This window comes from Narcine bancroftii, chromosome 14 (genome assembly GCF_036971445.1).
Source record: "Narcine bancroftii isolate sNarBan1 chromosome 14, sNarBan1.hap1, whole genome shotgun sequence".
In the NCBI taxonomy this organism is placed as follows: Eukaryota; Metazoa; Chordata; class Chondrichthyes; order Torpediniformes; family Narcinidae; genus Narcine; species Narcine bancroftii.
The window spans coordinates 14,336,178-14,359,072 of record NC_091482.1 but is presented as its reverse complement, the minus strand read 5'-3'; the positions used below and the strand labels follow the sequence as shown (position 1 = coordinate 14,359,072).

Sequence of the window (22,895 nt, the reverse complement as noted above, 5' to 3'; positions counted from 1 at the left end):
TCCAGGGTGGGAACCTCATCCAGCTCTAGCCTTAGGGGCTGTTGAGGGAGCTGGAGCAGGGCGGAATCTTGGACTGAGCGGTTGGTACTGAAAAGAGATTGGAAGTGTTCTGACCATCGGTTGAGGATGGAGATCTTGTCGCTGAGGAGGACTTTGCCGTCTGAGCTGCGCAGCGGGCTTTGGACTTGGGGTGAGGGGCCGTACACAGCCTTTAGAGCCTCGTAGAAACCCCTGAAGTCGCCAATGTCCGCGCTGAGCTGTGTTCGTTTGGCGAGGCTAGTCCACCACTCATTTTGGATCTCCCGGAGTTTGCGCTGAAGATGGCTGCATGCGCGACGGAAGGCTTGTTTCTTCTCTGGACAGGACGGCTTTGTAAGGTGAGCCTGGTGGGCAGCTCGCTTCTTTGCCAGCAGCTCCTGGATTTCCTGGCTGTTTTCGTCAAACCAGTCCTTGTTTTCCTGGAGGAGAAGCCCAGTACCTCTTCAGTGGATTGCAGTATGGTAGTCTTCAACTGATCCCAGAGGGTTTCAGGGGACGGGTCCGTGAGGCGGGTTGCAACGTCGAGCTTTGCTTTGAGGTTTGCCTGGAAGTTTCCTCTCGCTTCGTCTGACTGCAGTTTTCCAACATTGAACCTCTTTCTGGGGGCTTTATTGTTCCTGGGCTTTGCTTGAAGTGAAGGTTGAGCTTGCAGCGAACCAGCCGGTGGTCAGTGTGGCATTCCGCGCTAGGCATGACCCTGGTGTGGAGCACATCTTGTTTGTCACTTTCTCGCACCAGGATGTAGTCCAGGAGGTGCCAGTGTTTGGATCGGGGATGCATCCAGGTGGTCTTAAGGCTGTCCCTCTGCTGAAAAAGGGTGTTTGTAATGACAAGCCGCTGTTCTGCGCAGAGCTCCAACAGGAGGCGCCCATTGTCGTTGCACTTGCCGACGCCATGCTTGCCCAGGATTTGTCGGCTGTAGGGGTACGTTGGATGAGGTTGCGCAGGTCGGTGTAGAACTTGTTCTTTTCTGCTGGTTCCGCCTGGAGGTTGGAGCATAGACGCTGATGAGGGTGATGTGACGCTTGTTTTGAAGTGGGAGTCGCATGGACATGATTCGGTCCGAGAGGCCTGTCGGAAGGTTTTCGAGTTTGGAGGCAATGAAGCTCTTGACCATGAAGCCTACACCAGATAGGCGTCGTTCATCCGAAGGCTTGCCAGACCAGTAGAGTGTGTAGCCCGCGCCGCGTTCTTGGAAGCTGCCTACATCTGCCAGGCGGACTTCACTGAGAGCGGCTATGTCGATGTCAAGTCTGAGGAGTTCATGTGCAATGAGGGCAGACCGACGTTCAGGTCGATGGCTGTCTGTCTTATCTAGCATGGTTCTGATGTTCCAGCATGCTAGCTTGAGTTTGTGAGCATCTTTTGAGGGGGAGGACGTGGAGGGGGAGGACGTGGAGGGGGAGGACGTGGAGGGGGAGGACGTGGAGGGGGAGGACGTGGAGGGGGAGGACGTGGAGGGGGAGGACGTGGAGGGGGAGGACGTGGAGGGGGAGGACGTGGAGGGGGAGGACGTGGAGGGGGAGGACGTGGAGGGGGAGGACGTGGAGGGGGAGGACGTGGAGGGGGAGGACGTGGAGGGGGAGGACGTGGAGGGGGAGGACGTGGAGGGGGAGGACGTGGAGGGGGAGGACGTGGAGGGGGGAGGACGTGGAGGGGGAGGACGTGGAGGGGAGGACGTGGAGGGGGAGGACGTGGAGGGGGAGGACGTGGAGGGGGAGGACGTGGAGGGGGAGGACGTGGAGGGGGAGGACGTGGAGGGGGAGGACGTGGAGGGGGAGGACGTGGAGGGGGAGGACGTGGAGGGGGAGGACGTGGAGGGGGAGGACGTGGAGGGGGAGGACGTGGAGGGGGAGGACGTGGAGGGGAGGACGTGGAGGGGGAGGACGTGGAGGGGGAGGACGTGGAGGGGGAGGACGTGGAGGGGGAGGACGTGGAGGGGGAGGACGTGGAGGGGGAGGACGTGGAGGGGGAGGACGTGGAGGGGGAGGACGTGGAGGGGGAGGACGTGGAGGGGAGGACGTGGAGGGGGAGGACGTGGAGGGGGAGGACGTGGAGGGGGAGGACGTGGAGGGGGAGGACGTGGAGGGGGAGGACGTGGAGGGGGAGGACGTGGAGGGGGAGGACGTGGAGGGGGAGGACGTGGAGGGGGAGGACGTGGAGGGGGAGGACGTGGAGGGGGAGGACGTGGAGGGGGAGGACGTGGAGGGGGAGGACGTGGAGGGGGAGGACGTGGAGGGGGAGGACGTGGAGGGGAGGACGTGGAGGGGGAGGACGTGGAGGGGGAGGACGTGGAGGGGGAGGACGTGGAGGGGGAGGACGTGGAGGGGGAGGACGTGGAGGGGGAGGACGTGGAGGGGGAGGACGTGGAGGGGGAGGACGTGGAGGGGGAGGACGTGGAGGGGGAGGACGTGGAGGGGGAGGACGTGGAGGGGGAGGACGTGGAGGGGGAGGACGTGGAGGGGGAGGACGTGGAGGGGGAGGACGTGGAGGGGGAGGACGTGGAGGGGGAGGACGTGGAGGGGGAGGACGTGGAGGGGAGGACGTGGAGGGGGAGGACGTGGAGGGGGAGGACGTGGAGGGGGAGGACGTGGAGGGGGAGGACGTGGAGGGGGAGGACGTGGAGGGGGAGGACGTGGAGGGGGAGGACGTGGAGGGGGAGGACGTGGAGGGGAGGACGTGGAGGGGGAGGACGTGGAGGGGGAGGACGTGGAGGGGGAGGACGTGGAGGGGGAGGACGTGGAGGGGGAGGACGTGGAGGGGGAGGACGTGGAGGGGGAGGACGTGGAGGGGGGAGGACGTGGAGGGGAGGACGTGGAGGGGGAGGACGTGGAGGGGGAGGACGTGGAGGGGGAGGACGTGGAGGGGGAGGACGTGGAGGGGGAGGACGTGGAGGGGGAGGACGTGGAGGGGGAGGACGTGGAGGGGGAGGACGTGGAGGGGGGAGGACGTGGAGGGGGAGGACGTGGAGGGGGAGGACGTGGAGGGGGAGGACGTGGAGGGGGGAGGACGTGGAGGGGGAGGACGTGGAGGGGAGGACGTGGAGGGGGAGGACGTGGAGGGGGAGGACGTGGAGGGGGAGGACGTGGAGGGGGAGGACGTGGAGGGGGAGGACGTGGAGGGGGAGGACGTGGAGGGGGAGGACGTGGAGGGGGAGGACGTGGAGGGGGAGGACGTGGAGGGGGAGGACGTGGAGGGGGAGGACGTGGAGGGGGAGGACGTGGAGGGGGAGGACGTGGAGGGGGAGGACGTGGAGGGGGAGGACGTGGAGGGGGAGGACGTGGAGGGGGAGGACGTGGAGGGGAGGACGTGGAGGGGGAGGACGTGGAGGGGGAGGACGTGGAGGGGGAGGACGTGGAGGGGGAGGACGTGGAGGGGGAGGACGTGGAGGGGGAGGACGTGGAGGGGGAGGACGTGGAGGGGGAGGACGTGGAGGGGGAGGACGTGGAGGGGGAGGACGTGGAGGGGGAGGACGTGGAGGGGGAGGACGTGGAGGGGGAGGACGTGGAGGGGGAGGACGTGGAGGGGGAGGACGTGGAGGGGGAGGACGTGGAGGGGGAGGACGTGGAGGGGGAGGACGTGGAGGGGGAGGACGTGGAGGGGGAGGACGTGGAGGGGGAGGACGTGGAGGGGGAGGACGTGGAGGGGGAGGACGTGGAGGGGGAGGACGTGGAGGGGGAGGACGTGGAGGGGGAGGACGTGGAGGGGGAGGACGTGGAGGGGAGGACGTGGAGGGGAGGACGTGGAGGGGGAGGACGTGGAGGGGGAGGACGTGGAGGGGGAGGACGTGGAGGGAGGACGTGAGGGGAGACGTGGAGGGGAGGACGTGGAGGGGGAGGACGTGGAGGGGGAGGACGTGGAGGGGGAGGACGTGGAGGGGGAGGACGTGGAGGGGGAGGACGTGGAGGGGGAGGACGTGGAGGGGGAGGACGTGGAGGGGGAGGACGTGGAGGGGGAGGACGTGGAGGGGGAGGACGTGGAGGGGAGGACGTGGAGGGGGAGGACGTGGAGGGGGAGGACGTGGAGGGGGAGGACGTGGAGGGGGAGGACGTGGAGGGGGAGGACGTGGAGGGGGAGGACGTGGAGGGGGAGGACGTGGAGGGGGAGGACGTGGAGGGGGAGGACGTGGAGGGGGAGGACGTGGAGGGGGAGGACGTGGAGGGGGAGGACGTGGAGGGGGAGGACGTGGAGGGGGAGGACGTGGAGGGGGAGGACGTGGAGGGGGAGGACGTGGAGGGGGAGGACGTGGAGGGGGAGGACGTGGAGGGGAGGACGTGGAGGGGGAGGACGTGGAGGGGGAGGACGTGGAGGGGGAGGACGTGGAGGGGGAGGACGTGGAGGGGGAGGACGTGGAGGGGGAGGACGTGGAGGGGGAGGACGTGGAGGGGGAGGACGTGGAGGGGGAGGACGTGGAGGGGGAGGACGTGGAGGGGGAGGACGTGGAGGGGGAGGACGTGGAGGGGGAGGACGTGGAGGGGGAGGACGTGGAGGGGGAGGACGTGGAGGGGGAGGACGTGGAGGGGGAGGACGTGGAGGGGGAGGACGTGGAGGGGGAGGACGTGGAGGGGGAGGACGTGGAGGGGGAGGACGTGGAGGGGGAGGACGTGGAGGGGGAGGACGTGGAGGGGGAGGACGTGGAGGGGGAGGACGTGGAGGGGGAGGACGTGGAGGGGGAGGACGTGGAGGGGGAGGACGTGGAGGGGGAGGACGTGGAGGGGGAGGACGTGGAGGGGGAGGACGTGGAGGGGGAGGACGTGGAGGGGGAGGACGTGGAGGGGGAGGACGTGGAGGGGGAGGACGTGGAGGGGGAGGACGTGGAGGGGGAGGACGTGGAGGGGGAGGGCGTGGAGGGGGAGGCGTGGAGGGGGAGGGCGTGGAGGGGGAGGGCGTGGAGGGGGAGGGCGTGGAGGGGGAGGGCGTGGAGGGGGAGGGCGTGGAGGGGGAGGACGTGGAGGGGGAGGACGTGGAGGGGGAGGACGTGGAGGGGGAGGACGTGGAGGGGGAGGACGTGGAGGGGGAGGACGTGGAGGGGGAGGACGTGGAGGGGGAGGACGTGGAGGGGGAGGACGTGGAGGGGGAGGACGTGGAGGGGGAGGACGTGGAGGGGGAGGACGTGGAGGGGGAGGACGTGGAGGGGGAGGACGTGGAGGGGGAGGACGTGGAGGGGGAGGACGTGGAGGGGGAGGACGTGGAGGGGGAGGACGTGGAGGGGGAGGACGTGGAGGGGGAGGACGTGGAGGGGGAGGACGTGGAGGGGGAGGACGTGGAGGGGGAGGACGTGGAGGGGGAGGACGTGGAGGGGGAGGACGTGGAGGGGGAGGACGTGGAGGGGGAGGACGTGGAGGGGGAGGACGTGGAGGGGGAGGACGTGGAGGGGGAGGACGTGGAGGGGGAGGACGTGGAGGGGGAGGACGTGGAGGGGGAGGACGTGGAGGGGGAGGACGTGGAGGGGGAGGACGTGGAGGGGGAGGACGTGGAGGGGGAGGACGTGGAGGGGGAGGACGTGGAGGGGGAGGACGTGGAGGGGGAGGACGTGGAGGGGGAGGACGTGGAGGGGGAGGACGTGGAGGGGGAGGACGTGGAGGGGGAGGACGTGGAGGGGGAGGACGTGGAGGGGGAGGACGTGGAGGGGGAGGACGTGGAGGGGGAGGACGTGGAGGGGGAGGACGTGGAGGGGGAGGACGTGGAGGGGGAGGACGTGGAGGGGGAGGACGTGGAGGGGGAGGACGTGGAGGGGGAGGACGTGGAGGGGGAGGACGTGGAGGGGGAGGACGTGGAGGGGGAGGACGTGGAGGGGGAGGACGTGGAGGGGGAGGACGTGGAGGGGGAGGACGTGGAGGGGGAGGACGTGGAGGGGGAGGACGTGGAGGGGGAGGACGTGGAGGGGGAGGACGTGGAGGGGGAGGACGTGGAGGGGGAGGACGTGGAGGGGGAGGACGTGGAGGGGGAGGACGTGGAGGGGGAGGACGTGGAGGGGGAGGACGTGGAGGGGGAGGACGTGGAGGGGGAGGACGTGGAGGGGGAGGACGTGGAGGGGGAGGACGTGGAGGGGGAGGACGTGGAGGGGGAGGACGTGGAGGGGGAGGACGTGGAGGGGGAGGACGTGGAGGGGGAGGACGTGGAGGGGGAGGACGTGGAGGGGGAGGACGTGGAGGGGGAGGACGTGGAGGGGGAGGACGTGGAGGGGGAGGACGTGGAGGGGGAGGACGTGGAGGGGGAGGACGTGGAGGGGGAGGACGTGGAGGGGGAGGACGTGGAGGGGGAGGACGTGGAGGGGGAGGACGTGGAGGGGGAGGACGTGGAGGGGGAGGACGTGGAGGGGGAGGACGTGGAGGGGGAGGACGTGGAGGGGGAGGACGTGGAGGGGGAGGACGTGGAGGGGGAGGACGTGGAGGGGGAGGACGTGGAGGGGGAGGACGTGGAGGGGGAGGACGTGGAGGGGGAGGACGTGGAGGGGGAGGACGTGGAGGGGGAGGACGTGGAGGGGGAGGATGTGGACCTGTCCTCGGGCCTGCGCAAAGGAGCTTTAATCCACAAAGACTTCCACAGAGCCAGGCTGGCTGTGGTTGCAGCAACTCTGAATGAGGCCTTGGGAGGCCAGCGCAGGCTTATATCCCAGAGGGTGATTGACACCCGACCGGGTGGGGCTTGATCCATTCAGGCCGACTGATTGACAGCTGGCCAGGTGTTGTCCTGTCCCTTTACTCTCCTGCAGGAACAGAGGTTGCCCCTTGCAGTAGGCCGGTGGTGTACCACCACAGGGCAGTACTGTGATTGTTCCCCTGGCATCAGGAATCCTGGGTAGTGTGGTTAAGATTAGTGCTCAGGGGAACTCAGTACTCTTTGGCAGCCATAAGGACCACCCAAGGATGGTATGATGAGAAGCGTTGAATGAGATTTTCTTAATTATATGAGCAAAGTTTTGGAATGCTCTAAAAAAATCCAGCCTAAAAAATCAGATGACAAATTTCCAGAAGAGAGCTCTGGCACCAAGAAAACTGCAAAATTGCTGTACTCCAGGTAAACCCAGTTTTTGACAATTGGAGCCACGTGTAGCAACTTATTTGAATTGTTCACAAAAAGAAATTGCAGCATTTATTCAATAACATTAATGATATTTACAAGTCTTAATGGTTCAGTTTGCTGTTAAAGTATTCTAAACTCTCCTGTATAAAGTATAAATTTTTCATATTTTATCAGGAAAAAATTCATATCAAACCTAAATTTGTGTTCAAATAATTTCAGATTGATTACACTGGAGGAAATTACAAACAACATAGCTTTTGTGGATAAAGTTCATCTCTCAAAATAACATCAGGATTTTTATATTAAATTTAACAGGAGAAGTTCAAAGTTGCTGGATTGGCAGAGTAGCACAGGTGAAGACTTAGTTTTCCCATTACTATTGGCCAATAGCCTAGGTGTTGAGTGCAAAGTTGGTATATGAAGCCATTCTAGATGGAGTTACAAACCCATTTGAGCGTTCCTTCCTATTGACTTCATGCAGGAAAGTCAAGGCCATTGTCATGTCAAAAGGTAAATCAGCTCCACCTGATGTGCAAACTGCCATTTTATGTCAATAATAAAGGTGAAATGCATGCTGCACCTGATGATTCTTCCATGAATTTCTAGCCTTCAACCAGCTGGTCAATCCTTAATTTAAGAACTTCCTGCTCTCTGCTTCTCCTAAGAAATGTCAATTCATGCCATTAATATATCTAACTTCCTCAATCTGTCATCTCAACTTAAACAAATTAAAGTTTTTGTTCAACTTCAATGGAAATCTGTACCACAGGTTCAATATTTAATCTCTTCATCTGATAGGAATCAGTCTGTCATGTCCAAAACCATCCAACCTTTATTTATATTATCAGCAGTTTTCCATTCAGTGCTCGAGCATGGTTCTAAACCATGCTGCAGTGTTTCTTGTACACTTTAAGTCAAATATTTGTGATCAGAAATTGCTCAACTCACAAAGATAAGATTCCACAACCCTTGTAGGCATAATAGCAAATTGGATTTGACAAGTTTTTTTATTGGTTATCAGAGGATGAATAAGGCCAGTGCAACTGATTTTGTGGATATGGCTTGCAAAACGTGTTTGATAGAGTACTACATACTAGGCCTGGTCTCATAGTTTAAATCTGTCGGATTAAGAGGATCTATAGCAGCAAGATTACAGACTTCGCTCTGTAATAAAACACAGAGACAGGACTTTGTACTTCTTGCAACTGTCAGTTTGCTAATATGGATCCAAAACTTGGAAGCCAACTTTTTAAAAAGATAGATAAATATGATGAGGAAAATGGGAGTAATATTTCTGAGGATATGGAGACTGAATTAATCTTTATGGAGACCGTTTCTTCAGAATATCGAACAGAGAACAGGCCCTTTGGCCCCTTGTTGTTGTGCTGACCTATATATTCCTGACCATTGTGTAAGAGCCAAAGGCTCGTTTCTTACCTGTTGTGGCCGCGGGTGTCAGCGACTTCCCAGGATCCGAAGGTAAGCCTCCCTGTTGTTCACACGCATGAAGGCTGGCACAATTTGTGGTTGCTGGATTTTTGTGGTGGCAGCAGCTTCAGCTGGTCACATGAGCCATGGACTGGGTCAATGCATGTGTGCATGGCTCAGTGCCAGCAACAAGCAGTTGGAGCCAGGGCCAGCACGTTCTGCAATGTGCATGTGTAGGGCTTTGTATGGGTTGAAAAGGAGGTTCGCAAGCCCACATCAACAGTTGGGAGATCCGAGGAGTATGAGTTTCAGTCAACTGTTACGTTACACGGACTGTTACGTTAGGATAGACATTACAAGGAACGTTCTATGTTATGATTAATTGGTGTTTTGCAAGAATGTTTCTTCTACATTACTATTGATATTGAATGTTGCTACAGACGCTAGCCATTTTATGTTTTTTAATAAAGACCGTTTAAGAAAATTCATTTGGGCTTCATGACCAATTCATTTACTTAGCCTCCTTTTTTTTCCCATGCTTTATTGATCAAGGTCGCTACATGTTGCACTAACCATGCTGACTGGATTCCCAGCTGGAAGTTCACCTGCTTTCTACATCGGGTCAGAATAAGGAACGTGCATTTTTGTTCACTATCAGAAATAGATCATTATTAAATGTATAATTTAATTAAATTATACATTTAATGGTACCTCCCTTTTCTGCAAGTTGAAAGAAAATAAATTATCTGATATATATATATATAATTGAACATTGATAATTCTTTTAATCAACAGCATCGGGGAAAATGATGCCCTTGAGTAAAACTATATATGATTTTATACTATATATGATGAAAGGAGAGTCTTCTATTGTAATATATTGCGTAAGAGATTGTGTCCACAATCCCTAGGAGCTATTTTCTGTGAAGCAAAGTCTGGTTCTATTATCCTGATGTTATAAACTGGTCTTGTTTATTGATAAGAGCAGAACTGATGCTGAAGCAATGCAAATAATTCACCCACTTTCTGGTATATGGAAGATCATGGTGAAGGTTTGAAAATGTATTTATGAATGAAGAGAATCATATTTTCATTCAATTTAAAATCAAGTGGAAATTGAGGTGATGAATACCAAAACATGTTTTTTTTTCAAGACCACTTTCTTTTATTCCCATGCCCAAACAACTGATTTTAGTTCAACTGTAATAACAAAATATTGTGGAAATCAACGGCTGTAGTATATTGTGATCAATTTATTGCAGTGGTTTCAAATTGTTTTGCAACTCCTTATAATCTGAAATCAAAATATTAGATTGCTTCCCATATAGCTCAGTTTAAGGTTATAATTTACCATTCTATTTCCCAGTGTTGAATAAATTTGAAATGTAATTGAAATAATATTCTCGGGGAGCTTCCATTTAAATTACCCAACCAGTCATTCCATGTCTTTGACCATTTGTTGTTTCTCCCCCTCCCTCCCCCCATTTTGCTATCCCCTTCCACCTTTTAATTCCAAACATTTTTCAAGGCTAGCAATCATTTAGAATCAGAATTTATTTATTATCATGAAATTTGTTATTTTGCGGCAGCATCCCAGTGCAAATGTTTCTATAAATTATATTTCAAAATAAATAAAAATAGTGCAAGAAAACGACAAAGTGAGGTAGTGTCTGAGGTTCATTGTTCATTCAGAAATCTGTGTGCTCATCTTCAGGCTCCTGTACCATTTTCCTGATGGTAGCTGAGTGAAGAGGGCATGGCCTGGGTGGTAGGGGTCCTTGATGATATTTTCTTAAGATACCTCCTCTTGTGTAGATGTCCTCAGTGGAGTGAATTCTGGTGCCCATGATGTTGCAAGCAGAATTAACAACCCTCTGGAGTTTTTTTCATGTCCTGAGCATTGGCACCTCCATACCAGACAGTGATGCATCCAAACAGAATGCTCTCCAAGGTACACCAGTAGAAGTTTTCAAAAGTCTTTGGTGACTTACTGAATCTCCTCAAACTCCTCACAAAATATAGTTGCTGGTGAGCCTTCTTGGTAATTACATCAGCATGAAGGCTTCAAGACAGAGATGTTGACACCCAGGAATTTGAAGTTATTGACACTCTTCCCTGCTGACCCCTCATTGAGGACTGGTTCATGTTCTCTAATTTCCTTCTGAACTCAAAAATCATCTCCTTGGTTTTGCTAACATTGAGTGCAAGGTTGTTGTGACACCATTCAATCTGCAGGCTTCATTGATGTCTGTGATTCTGCCAACTACCATAGTGTCATTGGCAAATTTGCAGATAGCATTTGAATTGTGCCTGACCACACAGTCATGGGTGTAGGGTGAGTAGAGCAGTGGGATAAGCATGCATCCTTGAGGTGAGCTTGCGTTCTACTACGTAGCTGGCTGGATGGAAAACACCTTCCTGCTCCTGTGTTGCCCTCTTCACAGGCTGATGGAGGCTGTAACAGGGAAATATGCATAAACACTATCAATATAAATCAACTTTAATGACTTCTTCCCCACTGTGATCAAGTATTACACTGCCATAAGCCATTTATCCAAGAGCTCAAGAAGCTTCTCCAGTGATGAATTGTGGTAGTTTGAATAAGGCAAAGATTCAAACTTGGCACTTCAGCAGAAATGTTACAAAGTCATTAAATCATAATCTAAGATGCAGTTCAGGAGCTTTCCTGATTTGTAGCTAGATAAAGCACCCAGTGACAAAGCTTTTGAGGCACAATATGATGAATATGGACAGCATCTCGGCGAGGGGGACATTGTTTATGTTTCAGGTCAATGATCTTTCATTAGTTTTGATGTAAATTCTCTTCTACAGATGATGCTATTTTCTATTTCTATGGATGGCACAGTTAATGTAGCGGTTTGCACAACGATGTTACAGCACCAGCAATCAGGACTTGGGTTCAAATCCCATGCTGTCTGTCAGGAGTTTGTACATTCTTCCTGTCTCTGTGTACTTTCCTCTGGGTGCTCTGCTTTTGTCCTTCCATTAAAAACATACCAGGGGCTGTAGGTTAATTGGGTGGCAATAAACTGGGCTGAAAGAGCAGGTTACTGTGCTGTATGTCTAAAATTTATAAATTTTTGTTTTAGTTTTCCAGCATTTGTGGTGTTTTGGCTTTGAACCCAGATTATATTCCTTAGCCTTGACTATACGTGAACTTGCAATGAAAGGGTTCATGTCATTCTCATTTGCATTGAATGGGGTATTTCTATAATGAATACTCTTCCCTCTCACATTGGAGTGCTCATAAGTGATCTCTGCTGGAAGGGCAAGAGGACTCTGGTGAGATTTGATCTGCTTGGCTCGAGAGCTCTGTCTTCGTTGCATAATGTGCAGGTTTTCATTGCAGAGACAAAAGCATAACTTGTTACTACTGGGGTTGGGTACTAGCTAAAAACAGTGGCCTTGTTCTGTAGAAATCACTGATACCTCTGAAAAGGAGAAAGAGAAAGGGAGGGAAAGTAACTGGTGAGAAATGGAGTGAAATATATCAATGAGCAATTCCATAAAAATGTTACTAACTTTATCTTTATCTGTAGGGAAACAGGGTTATTGGTTCTTGGTGAAGAAGTGGACCCGACCTTTCAAAACATGAAGAAAACACTGATTGATAACAAGGTCCCCATGGCTACTTTAACATCTGCAGATTTTTCAAAAAGTTTTCCAGCTGTAAAACTTCCAAAAGGAGTTTCTGCCATTCTTGATAAAACAGCTGGAATCTTGCAAGCGGACCGAGCATTGAAAACTGTGCAGGTAATGGGAAAAGGGTTTGCATGGTAGCATTTAGCAGGATAACCCAAAATTCTTTGCAGCCAGTGAAGTACAATCTGAAGTATCATCATTGTGGCAATATTGTCATTGTGGCTGTTTATTTGTGAACAGCAAGTTGACATGTACAACTGTAGAATGATGACTCGATTGGCTCTTTTTGTGTATTGGTTGAAGGATATTTTTTAAGCTAGAAGATCAGGCAGAACTACAATATTCTGAAAAATAATGACATTCAAAAATAACACCTCTGACTACACTATTCCTTCAATACTGTACTGAAATATTTGTTCTCATGTACTTGCTCTTCGTTCATTCTTTCATTTGATACCTGTAAACCACTTAAAATGTTTGACAATAGAAAATTGGACACTCAAAGTATATTCTATAGAAAGCCAGTCAACATGCTCTTTATTTCCTTTTTCAGTTTGCTAAAATATAAATTCACTTTGGGAGAATGTAGCTGTATTTTGGGTGAGATGCAGAGAATTTAAATCCTTACAGTAGTTCAGTAGGTTAACATAATACATGATAAAGTAGCAAGCCTTTTGGACCAGTGGGGCTGCAGGTTGAACCTTGTAATGAAGAGCTGCCAGCGTAAACTATAACAACTGAAATGTAAAGAACTCAAGGAATAGTTTGTGTGTATGATAGTGTCGGACATCCGCGAAGTTTATTAATCCATTATCAACAATTCCTTTTGGGCAAGCTTGATCAAATGAAGAAATTTTCCTTTTGAATTGTCCATTTTACAAGGTTTGAAAACTTTTTGTTTTCAGTACAGGTTCTCAAATAAAATGTTCAAAATATTGCTCTTGACTATTTGCTCAGTAAAAATGGTCTTGTTAAACTAGAATACCTCTGAAAATTGTTATCAAAATTTTAAAACAAGATTTTATCTCTGAGATGCAATTAAAAGTGGTAACCATAGGCAGTTGATCTAAATTGTACTTCTGAAAGGCTCTCTCTTGGAACCTTTTAAATGGTATAATTGTACACTCTTGGTAGGGACGAGCTTTCAGATTTATTGCCAGAGTACATATATGACATCACGTACAACCCTGAGATTCCTTTTCCTGTGGGCCAGGCAGAATTACCACTTATTGGTAATGTAAAAAAAATCAGTAAAGTGCGAAGGTAAGAGTCCTTCAATGTCCCTGATTGAGTTTGTGGTTGAAAAGTCTGATGGTGAAGGGGTCGCGGCTGTTCATGATGGCACTTGTACCACTTTCCTGATGGTAGCAGTGAGAACAGAGCATGTGCTGGGTGGTGTGATTCCTTAATTGCTGCTGCTCTCTGACGGCAGCGTTCCCTGTAGATGTCCTCAATGGTGGGGAGGGTTTTACCTGTGATGTCCTAGGCTGTGTCCACTACTTTTTGTAGGGATTTTCGCTCAGGGGCATTGGTGTCCCCAAACCAGACCGTGTTGCAGCTGGTCAGCACATATTTCACATAGAAATTTGCCAGGGTTTCCAACGTCATGCCGAACCTCTACAAACTCCTGAGGAAGTAGAGACACTGACGTGCTTTCTTCATGTTGTAATTTATGTGTTGGGTCCAGAAAAGATTCTCCAAGATAGCAACTCCCAAGTACTTAAATTTGCTCCCCCTCTGATTACTCAATAATCACTGGACCATACACCTCTGGTTTTCCCTTCCTGAAATCCACAATCATCTCCTTGATTTTGGTGACATTGAGTGTGAGGTTGTTGTTGGTTCACCTTTCAGCCAAGTTTTCAATCTCCCTCCTGAATGCTGCTTCACCACCCATTTTTATACAACTCACTGCTGTGGTATTGTCAGTGAATTTGTAGATTGTTTTGTTGTACAGAGCCACACAGTCATAGGTGTAAAGTGAGTAGAGCGGGGGCTAAGAACACAGCTCTGTGGTGCTCCCATACTGATAGAGATTGTGGAGAAGATGTTCTTACAAATCCTCATTGATTATGATCTAGAGGTGAGGAAATCCAGGATCCAATTACATGGTATGGTGTTGAGTCCCAGGTCTTGGAGTTTCCTGGTCAATTTTGAGAGGATGGTTATTAAATGTCAAACTGTAGTGGATAAAGGGCATCCTGTTGTATGCATCTTTGCTGTCCAGATGTTCCAGAGCTTTGTGTAGAGCCAATGAGATGGGATCCGCCATAGACCTGTTGCTACAATAGGCGAGTTGGAACACATCCATGTTGCCATTCAGGCTTCAGCACCAGCCTTTCAATACAAGTCATCACTGTTGATGCAAGTGCCACTAGTTGATAGCAGCCCCTGCAGTGTTTCCTTGCAGCATTAGCCATTTTAGAGAGGGAAAGGAATAAAAGACAACACCTGCTAAAACTCTTTACAACAAAGTCCTTAAACATATGGAATATATATATATAATTTAACATGCTTTTTGAAATTGGGAATAATACTGTGTGAGGATTTGTATTTCACACCAATACTTCCATTAGCACTGTTGAGCTTTGTCAAAGAATTGAACAGGGAGGAGAGGTTAAAAGTTTCCAAGTCCATAAAAGAGTCATTGTATTCCTTTTGAGACATCATAGTCTGCCCAGAAACCATCACATACCATTATAGGTTTTACATCTCTCTTGCAGTTAATGAATTCAAGTCCAGAGACCTTTTGTAAATTTGCTGATAACATTAACCCTGTAGCATCCCTTGAAATTACATTGACAGTTTGTTGCATACCATTAAGCAGTTTGTTTTTGTTTGTAGGCCAGAGCAATTCTAATAATAATTGGCATTCTTCTGTTCATTCTACATTTTCATTAAAAGAGTGCCATTCCCTCCTGAGACATCGATGGTATGGATTTTGCAATGAACCGTAAAATGACAGTGTACATTGCTGACTTGAAGGGAAGATATCCACAAAATCTAGGTGGTTAATCTGATGAGGATCTTCCCTTTCCCTAAAATTGTTTTCTGTCAGACTTCATTTCATGAAATCACGTGTGCTTACCAACACTGATGCCGTCAAACTAGATGTTCAGCCAATTTTATTGAATAATTCTCTCAGACAATAAACTGGACAGTAGAATCTTTTACTGTTTCACATTGAGCAAAATATTTGTGGTGGATGAAATTAACATCGATGCTGAAACTTCGATTTAAAAATATTTTGTGTATTTTTTTTAATGTATATTCGAGGGACTGACAATCCAGATGTTGGTTTTTGGGATGAAGTGTTTAAGAGCATCTATTATGTTTTGGTGCATTTTATTGTGATCTATGTTTCATTCAATGATCTGTAACACTATCAAGGTTTTTAAGAACAAAATTAGTTTGGGATTAGTTGAATTTTTCATGTGTACACTGTCATTTGGAAAGTCTGCCACAGAATACTGAAAAAATTGCTGGCATCAGTTTCTGGCTTTCTGCGTTTGACTGCAAATGTATATTCTCCAGCAGTTCAAACTTCCTGCATTAGAACAGTGGCCATTAAAAGACTCATTACCTCCGTTACCACAAGTTCCAGGCTGATGGTTTTTGCATAAGCAAGTTGCAACTATTTTTCATATTCATGGAGTTTTACCAGTGCACATTTGTGTATCTTCATTCAGAACATTAAAGAACTTTATTTGCTGCTCTCTTTCCTGAATACACAAACGGATCTGATTCTTTTAACTATTCAACATGTTCCGTAATTCAGACCCATGTTTTCTAACTAATCTTGGAGCTCAATGAATTTCCTGGGTAATTATTCACACAAGTTTAATCATAAATTAAAACAGTGTTGTGATAGAAGCCAAAGCTTTATCAGCCTTCAGGATTTCAAACAGGAATAGATTCTGTGAAGGTGCAGAAAATAATGTTACACTTTTTCTGAATGTATTCAAATGAAAACGGGGGTTTAAACTTGTAAAGTGCTTTATCACTTGCTGTTGTAAACATGTGCTGATTTTGACCTTGAATCTATAGAGTCAGGTTTGACATTTGCTGACATTTATTGTTTCTCAAAGAAAGTAGTTACTAGTAGCATTGGGTTGTCAACAATGCTCTACATGAGAATGTGCTCTGGAACCTCTCTAGAACATCACCTGTCCATTCCCACTATATTCTTTTTACTATGATGTGTTTATACTGTTGTATCAAATGTTGTGATTCCAATTGGTTTTAATCCTCCTTTCTTACCTATCTGTATTTCTAATGTGCATTTCACGTGGCACTTTAGTTATTTTGCTCTGTATCCCAGACTCTGTTCAATGCGGCATTGACACCCGTTCTTCCTCCAGGCCTTCAATCTCAGAACATTTCTTTCAACTTCATGGCCAATCAGTTTCCATTTGGCTTGATGTTTGCAACTTTCCTTGATATCAAATGGGAAACTTGAGAGTTACTGCAGAGAAAGGCCACTTTAACAGAGCTGTTTTAATCTCTCTTCCATTCTGTGGCTTCTCTAGTATTATAAAAGGATGGGGGTTCTTATCACAGTTAACCAAAAGACAAGTAAATGAATGGTGTAAAACTGAAACTCTTAACTTCTTCAGGGTTGGCATCTTCCATGTTGCTTTCTTTTCTAAAAATGTCTACCCTGAAGAAGTTCTCCTTTGCTCTCGAAGAGAGTTCCAAGGGATTCTCTTTTGCTGCAATCCCTGCTGCTCTCAAGCTCATGTGCTCACCAAGACTTGCTTCCACAGCAAAGTTGCCTTAAGAAAATGCATGGTATACAGATTAACTGCTTAATTATTTAACCCTTGGTCAATCAAGCTTCCTGATGTGTATCTGATTACAATTTACAAATATTCACAAATAAAAGATAAAGGAGTTTGTTGGATACTGCAATAGATGTGAAAAATGTATTGGGGCAAAGGCACTTTTTTCCTTTATTTGCCCTTGTTCTCCACAGTTTTAAATTTGTAATCCTGCAGAATTCTGGAAAATGGTCTTGTGGACAGATGATACCAAGATTAACCCCTATCAGAGGGATGGCAAGAGCAAAGTGTGGAGGAGTAAAGGAACTGCCAAAGATCCAAAGCATACCACCTTTGCCTTGGTTGGCATCTTGCAGTTCAGCCCCTGTATTTCTGTTCATTAAGTCTTCTGCAGATGATGGTCATTGACATATCCACACCTGCCTCCTGAATAGTATTTCGGATCTGTTGGATATATCTTCTCATTATGATGAGAATTCTTCTGTCATCTGCAGTGGAGATCTTTGGAATACCAGTCCCTTTGTGATTGCTGAGCTCGTCAGCACTTTCTTATTTATAATGTTTCAAACTGTTGATTTTGATAATCCTAATGATTGAGTGATTTCTCTTTACGTTTCATTCTTGTTTTTCAGCCTCATAATAGCTTCTTTGACTTTCTGGTCCTCATTTTGAAAAATAGTATCTACAGACTCCTAAGGTGATCAAAGCCTTAGAAGCAAGCCTAGATTTCTTATACCTGCACCATTAAGTAATTAAACATATCTGAGTACTCATAAACACCTGTGAAGCCAAATATCCCAAACATTATGGTGCCCTGAAAAAAAAGTGCTGTAATTTCTATGTGGTCAAACCAAAATATATATACAAATTGTCTTAAATAAAATCTGGAATTTGCACTTTAATTCTATGTGAATTGTTTGATTACAATTTAAATGTGTGGAGCACAGGGGCAAATAAAGAAAAAAAAAATGTACTTGTCCCAAACATTATGGAGGACATGGTATATGAATACTATAGGATATTATTAAAACAATTTTGCTCCACTAGCATAATGGTTTGCAGAGATAAAAGATGAAGGAAGTGAATAATAGATGACTGGAAAGTGAGCAAAGCTTGGTAATTTAAATAGAGTTTAAAAAAAAATCAGTTCCATTAATTTTATCAATACATTTTCTGGATGATGGAGGAATAATTATTAGAAATAATGATATGTTCTCCATGATTTCACAAGATAAAATTGAATCTTTCGCAGGATTTGTTCCGGAGGTTTGGAGGGACCATTCGTGATGGTGAAAAAGTTGTTGAAATACAGCCTGGATATTGGGTTACCGTGACAACTACTTTAGGAATTTACAGAGCAAAAAGTCTGGTGATTACTGCTGGGCCTTGGACAAATGAACTATTGAACCTTGTGGGTCTACAGCTTCCTCTGAAGGTATTTGATGGCTTTCACTTAAATTCAATCTGTACTGACATCACACTTTTATGTTGTCTAAAATTACCTCCGAATATATTGGTGCAATAAGATTCAAGGTTCAAATTATTAACATAGTAATAAAACAGTGTTGTATTCTGTGAAATTTCTTTTTGTCTGCTCCAAGGCAGACAAAGTAGGAATTACCTAAGTGCCTCTCACAGTCAGACTACAGAGAGAGAAGCAAAAGAGAGTCTAAAAGCACTTCAGAACCTTTGCTTAGATATAATTTATCCTGATAGTGTTGTCCTAGTAATAATCAGTGGGGAATTATCACTGACTAAATTGAGTAATGTAATGATTGCTTTGTAATCATAAATCCTCACTATTGATCTCCTTCCCATCAGCTGTCATGTCCCTCCCACCACCATTGCTGATCCTAATTCATTTGTTGGAGGTGAGAACCTCGGATTTTTGGTAGGGGCAATTTTTGGGAAATTCATCCCATTCACTTTAACATTCAAGTGATAGCACCATTCACCATCTTGGTGGATTCCATTATTCTTGAAATATATAAAGTATCATCAGTGTTTCAATTTGAGAAGTGCTGTGGCCAATTTGCACATGGGGAGCTGCACAAAAATATTAGGACAATGAAGAGATAAATAATTGGGGTGCGGATTAAGAGATGAAAGTTGGTTGGGTCATTTTGTTTTTCTTCAAGATTGTACCATGGGCTCTTTTCCACCCATCTAAGAGAACTGTGGTTTATCCGCTTCACTAAAGATCCTTCCTCGGACAATGTGGTTCTGAATTGTACCATGGGCTCTTTTCCACCCATCTAAGAGAACTGTGGTTTATCCGCTTCACTAAAGATCCTTCCTCAGACAATGTGGTTCTGAATTGTACCATGGGCTCTTTTCCACCCATCTAAGAGAACTGTGGTTTATCCGCTTCACTGAAGATCCTTTCTCGGACAATGTGGTTCTGAATTGTACCATGGGCTCTTTTCCACCCATCTAAGAGAACTGTGGTTTATCCGCTTCACTAAAGATCCTTCCTCGGACAATGTGGTTCTGAATTGTATCATGGGCTCTTTTCCACCCATCTAAGAGAACTGTGGTTTATCCGCTTCACTAAAGATCCTTCCTCAGACAATGTGGTTCTGAATTGTACCATGGGCTCTTTTCCACCCATCTAAGAGAACTGTGGTTTATCCGCTTCACTGAAGATCCTTTCTCGGACAATGTGGTTCTGAATTGTACCATGGGCTCTTTTCCACCCATCTAAGAGAACTGTGGTTTATCCGCTTCACTAAAGATCCTTCCTCGGACAATGTGGTTCTGAATTGTATCATGGGCTCTTTTCCACCCATCTAAGAGAACTGTGGTTTATCCGCTTCACTAAAGATCCTTCCTCAGACAATGTGGTTCTGAATTGTACCCTCTGTACTGCACTAGCTAATAAATAACGGAAACATGTAAAAAGATAAAGAATAAAGTAATAATAAATAAATAAATAGATAAATAGAACGAATAATAAAAAAATAAAATGATAAATAAATAAACATTCCTTTTATGGATGATTATATCTTCCAAATCATTCTTCTTTCTTTTTAAAATATTTTTGTTGGTGTTTTACAATGTAAATAATTGAACAGTTCAATTACACAATGCACTACAAGAATCGAAAAAGAAAAAAAATTAAAGCATTAAACATTATTTTCATAATAAGAAAATCCAGAGTACAATCATAACAAAAAAATTAACAAGAAAAATGTTTACAATTCTCTTTCCTTCTCCTTCTATAATTATTTTATCAATGTTTACATTATTCACATTTGAAATCAGTTATCTATATTATCAAAATCAAAAGAAAAGATTCCAAACAAATAAAGAAAAGAACCCGCATAAATCAAAACCTCTACCATTAAGTAAGGTTTTTAAAAGAAAAGGTACATGGGAATCGAGTGACACCAATCCAGAACCAGTCAGCATTAGCACCAAAGCATCTAAACACCCTAATTCTTTAGGTTATGATAATAGTCCATAATGAGCCTCGCGTCTTTTGGAAGTTAATATTTGAATCTTTAATAGCAAATCATTCTTAATCCCAACCCCAGATGTTTAATTCAAATCTCGAGAGTGGGATTTGAAACCACAACTTTCTGACATAAAGATACCAACTGAGGTGCAGAGGATGCAAAATAAACAAGGTCATAATTGCAGGACCATTGCCTTAATTTGGGATTTAGGTGGTAATTAATGCCTGAGGTTCGCGGAGTTCATGTTAACTTCTCGGCCTCTCTGTAAGATCACAAAAGATTCGCTAATGTTCAGTTTTCAATTTGGAAAGCAATTCCTGCATCTTTTATGTGGAGATACAGCATGGTAATGGGCCCTTACAGCCCATGAGCTTGTGCTGCCAAGATTCACCAATTGACCTACAAAGCCCGTACATTTTTAGTGTGTGGGAGGAAACCGGAAGTATCCCACGTAGACACAGGATGAATATACAACCTCCCTCCAGGCAGCACAAGTTGTGAGCCCAGGTTACTGGCACTGTTAATAGTATTGCAGAAACAGCTACTTTTTCCTGCTGCATATGTGATCACCTTTTCTAGCATCCTTCCCATATTAAGAAAGCAGTGGAGGGTGTTGAGCAATAGGAATGTAACAGTTGTTTTTAGTCTCCAGTCACTAACCTATCTCAGATAGTGAGGCCTTGCAGCTGTTGTTATGTACATTTGATCTTTGACTGGGTTTTTTCAAATACCGGCAACTGTAGTTGAATGTTCACTTAAATTAGGCACACACATCCTACTCAGATCTAGTTTGCCTCAATGCCAGCCTAAGCCATTAAATATTTGGGATAGAGGCAAAATGTTTCACTTCCGCTTTGTGGGCTTTGAGTATTAAATACTAATAGCCTTGTGTTAATGGAGAAGGTAACTGAGTTCAAATCCCCGGTCTCGGTTCGCCCAGCCGTCAGTACTTGGAAAGGCCCCAGCTGTGGGCAAATAGCACATGCCAGTCTGGCAGCAGGGACTGGGAGCTGTGACAGTGTGCGGGAAACAGTTTCCCTAGTGGTCTGCAGCAGCAAACTCGGTGGATGAAGGATCCATAAGGACAACATCCAGCGAGCATGGTCTTGAAACAGACCACTCCGGGGCAATACCGTGTCACCCTGGCTGTCGTGCCTCTCACTCCGCCAGATCCAGTGGCATGAGACACAGAGGGAGGCATTTGGTCCTGGGCAAGCACTCGCCTCCAAGTCCTTGCCCTGGCTCATGGTACAAAGCTCTATGGATGCTCCACGCCCTGTTGGCCGCCCATGTCTTCGCTACAAAGACGTAATCAAGCGTGATCTCCAGTCATTCCACGTCAACCATACTGACTGGGAGGGCCTCGCAAAAAATCGCACTGCATGGCGTTCTGCAATTCGCAATTGCACATCACAAGTTCTGTGAAGGCAGAAGAGCTACAAGGCACCGTGTTCATCTTAGCTTGCGAAGGGATGGGCCATGATGATGATGAGATGGCAGTGCAAGTGAAAATAGCAATCTGATGTTAAATAATGAAGCATGCAAATACCCATTTGTTTCCTTAACAATGACAAAATCTTGATTCTGGAGCATCATTCGATAAGCCTCAATTTAGAAAATGGGAGCTTTTCCAATGGGGACGAGAGAGTGCTGCCATTATACATCTTTTAGCTGCTACTTCAGAGTAGTTTGCAGGCTACCCTGCAGCTCACTCATAACTTCAGGATTTACAGTCTACTGATCTCAGCTTGGGGAACACATCTAGAATTCACAGTTGCGATGAACTCCATCAATTTTTAGTGAAAAAACTTAAATCTTGATATAACCTGTGTCATCTACATTACCAATCATGTCAAAACTTACCCCATGGCTCTTCATAAAAACCTATTGAATAAAAAAACATATTCTTCAGCCTCTCCTCCCACCTTGGGAAAAGTTTGCAAAAGTATCACACCATAAATCACAAAAGAATGTAAACCTCTTATTGGGAGTGAAAGGTTTCTGCTCTGAGACACTAGAGGTCTCAGGGAGATATTTTATAATGTGATGCTATATATTTCCAAACAGACAAATCCTGTCCATACATGAGATCTGTATGCATGCATAATCTCACAGGAAAAAGTTAACTGCATTAAACTCGCAATATTAATCGTGATTTTTTTTTCCCCCCTTTAAATTGTGTGTATTGCTAAATTTCGCCAGGGAATAAAGATCAATTGTTGTTATGCTAAACAAGCCACTTTGTGCCTTTCGTTTATTAGACCCGACCCATTACAGAACTAACCGCTTAAACCCCACCCTGCCTTGCCCATTGGCTGCATGCCACACACTTTATTGATCTTCTTTGTTCTTTCTGTAATCCACAGTTTCGGGCTTGAGCATTTCATGGAGGTCTTGAAAAATGTCGCCAGGAGTCTGAATAAAAGAGTGGAGGGGGTGTGGTTGCAAATGCAGGAGGTAATAGATGGAGAAAGGAGGGAGGGGACAGTAACCACAAGTA

The 22,895-nt window shown here is 47.5% G+C and overlaps 1 protein-coding gene across 1 annotated transcript in view; it reads left to right on the top strand.

The window, feature by feature from the left end:
• pipox (pipecolic acid oxidase) overlaps positions 1 to 22,895 on the top strand; it is an 80,260-nt gene that overhangs the window by 36,236 nt on the left and 21,129 nt on the right. The window contains exon 4 of the mRNA XM_069911086.1: positions 18,190 to 18,372. Within this exon, the coding sequence (XP_069767187.1) occupies positions 18,190 to 18,372 (183 nt within the window). The remainder of the gene's footprint in view (positions 1 to 18,189; positions 18,373 to 22,895) is intronic.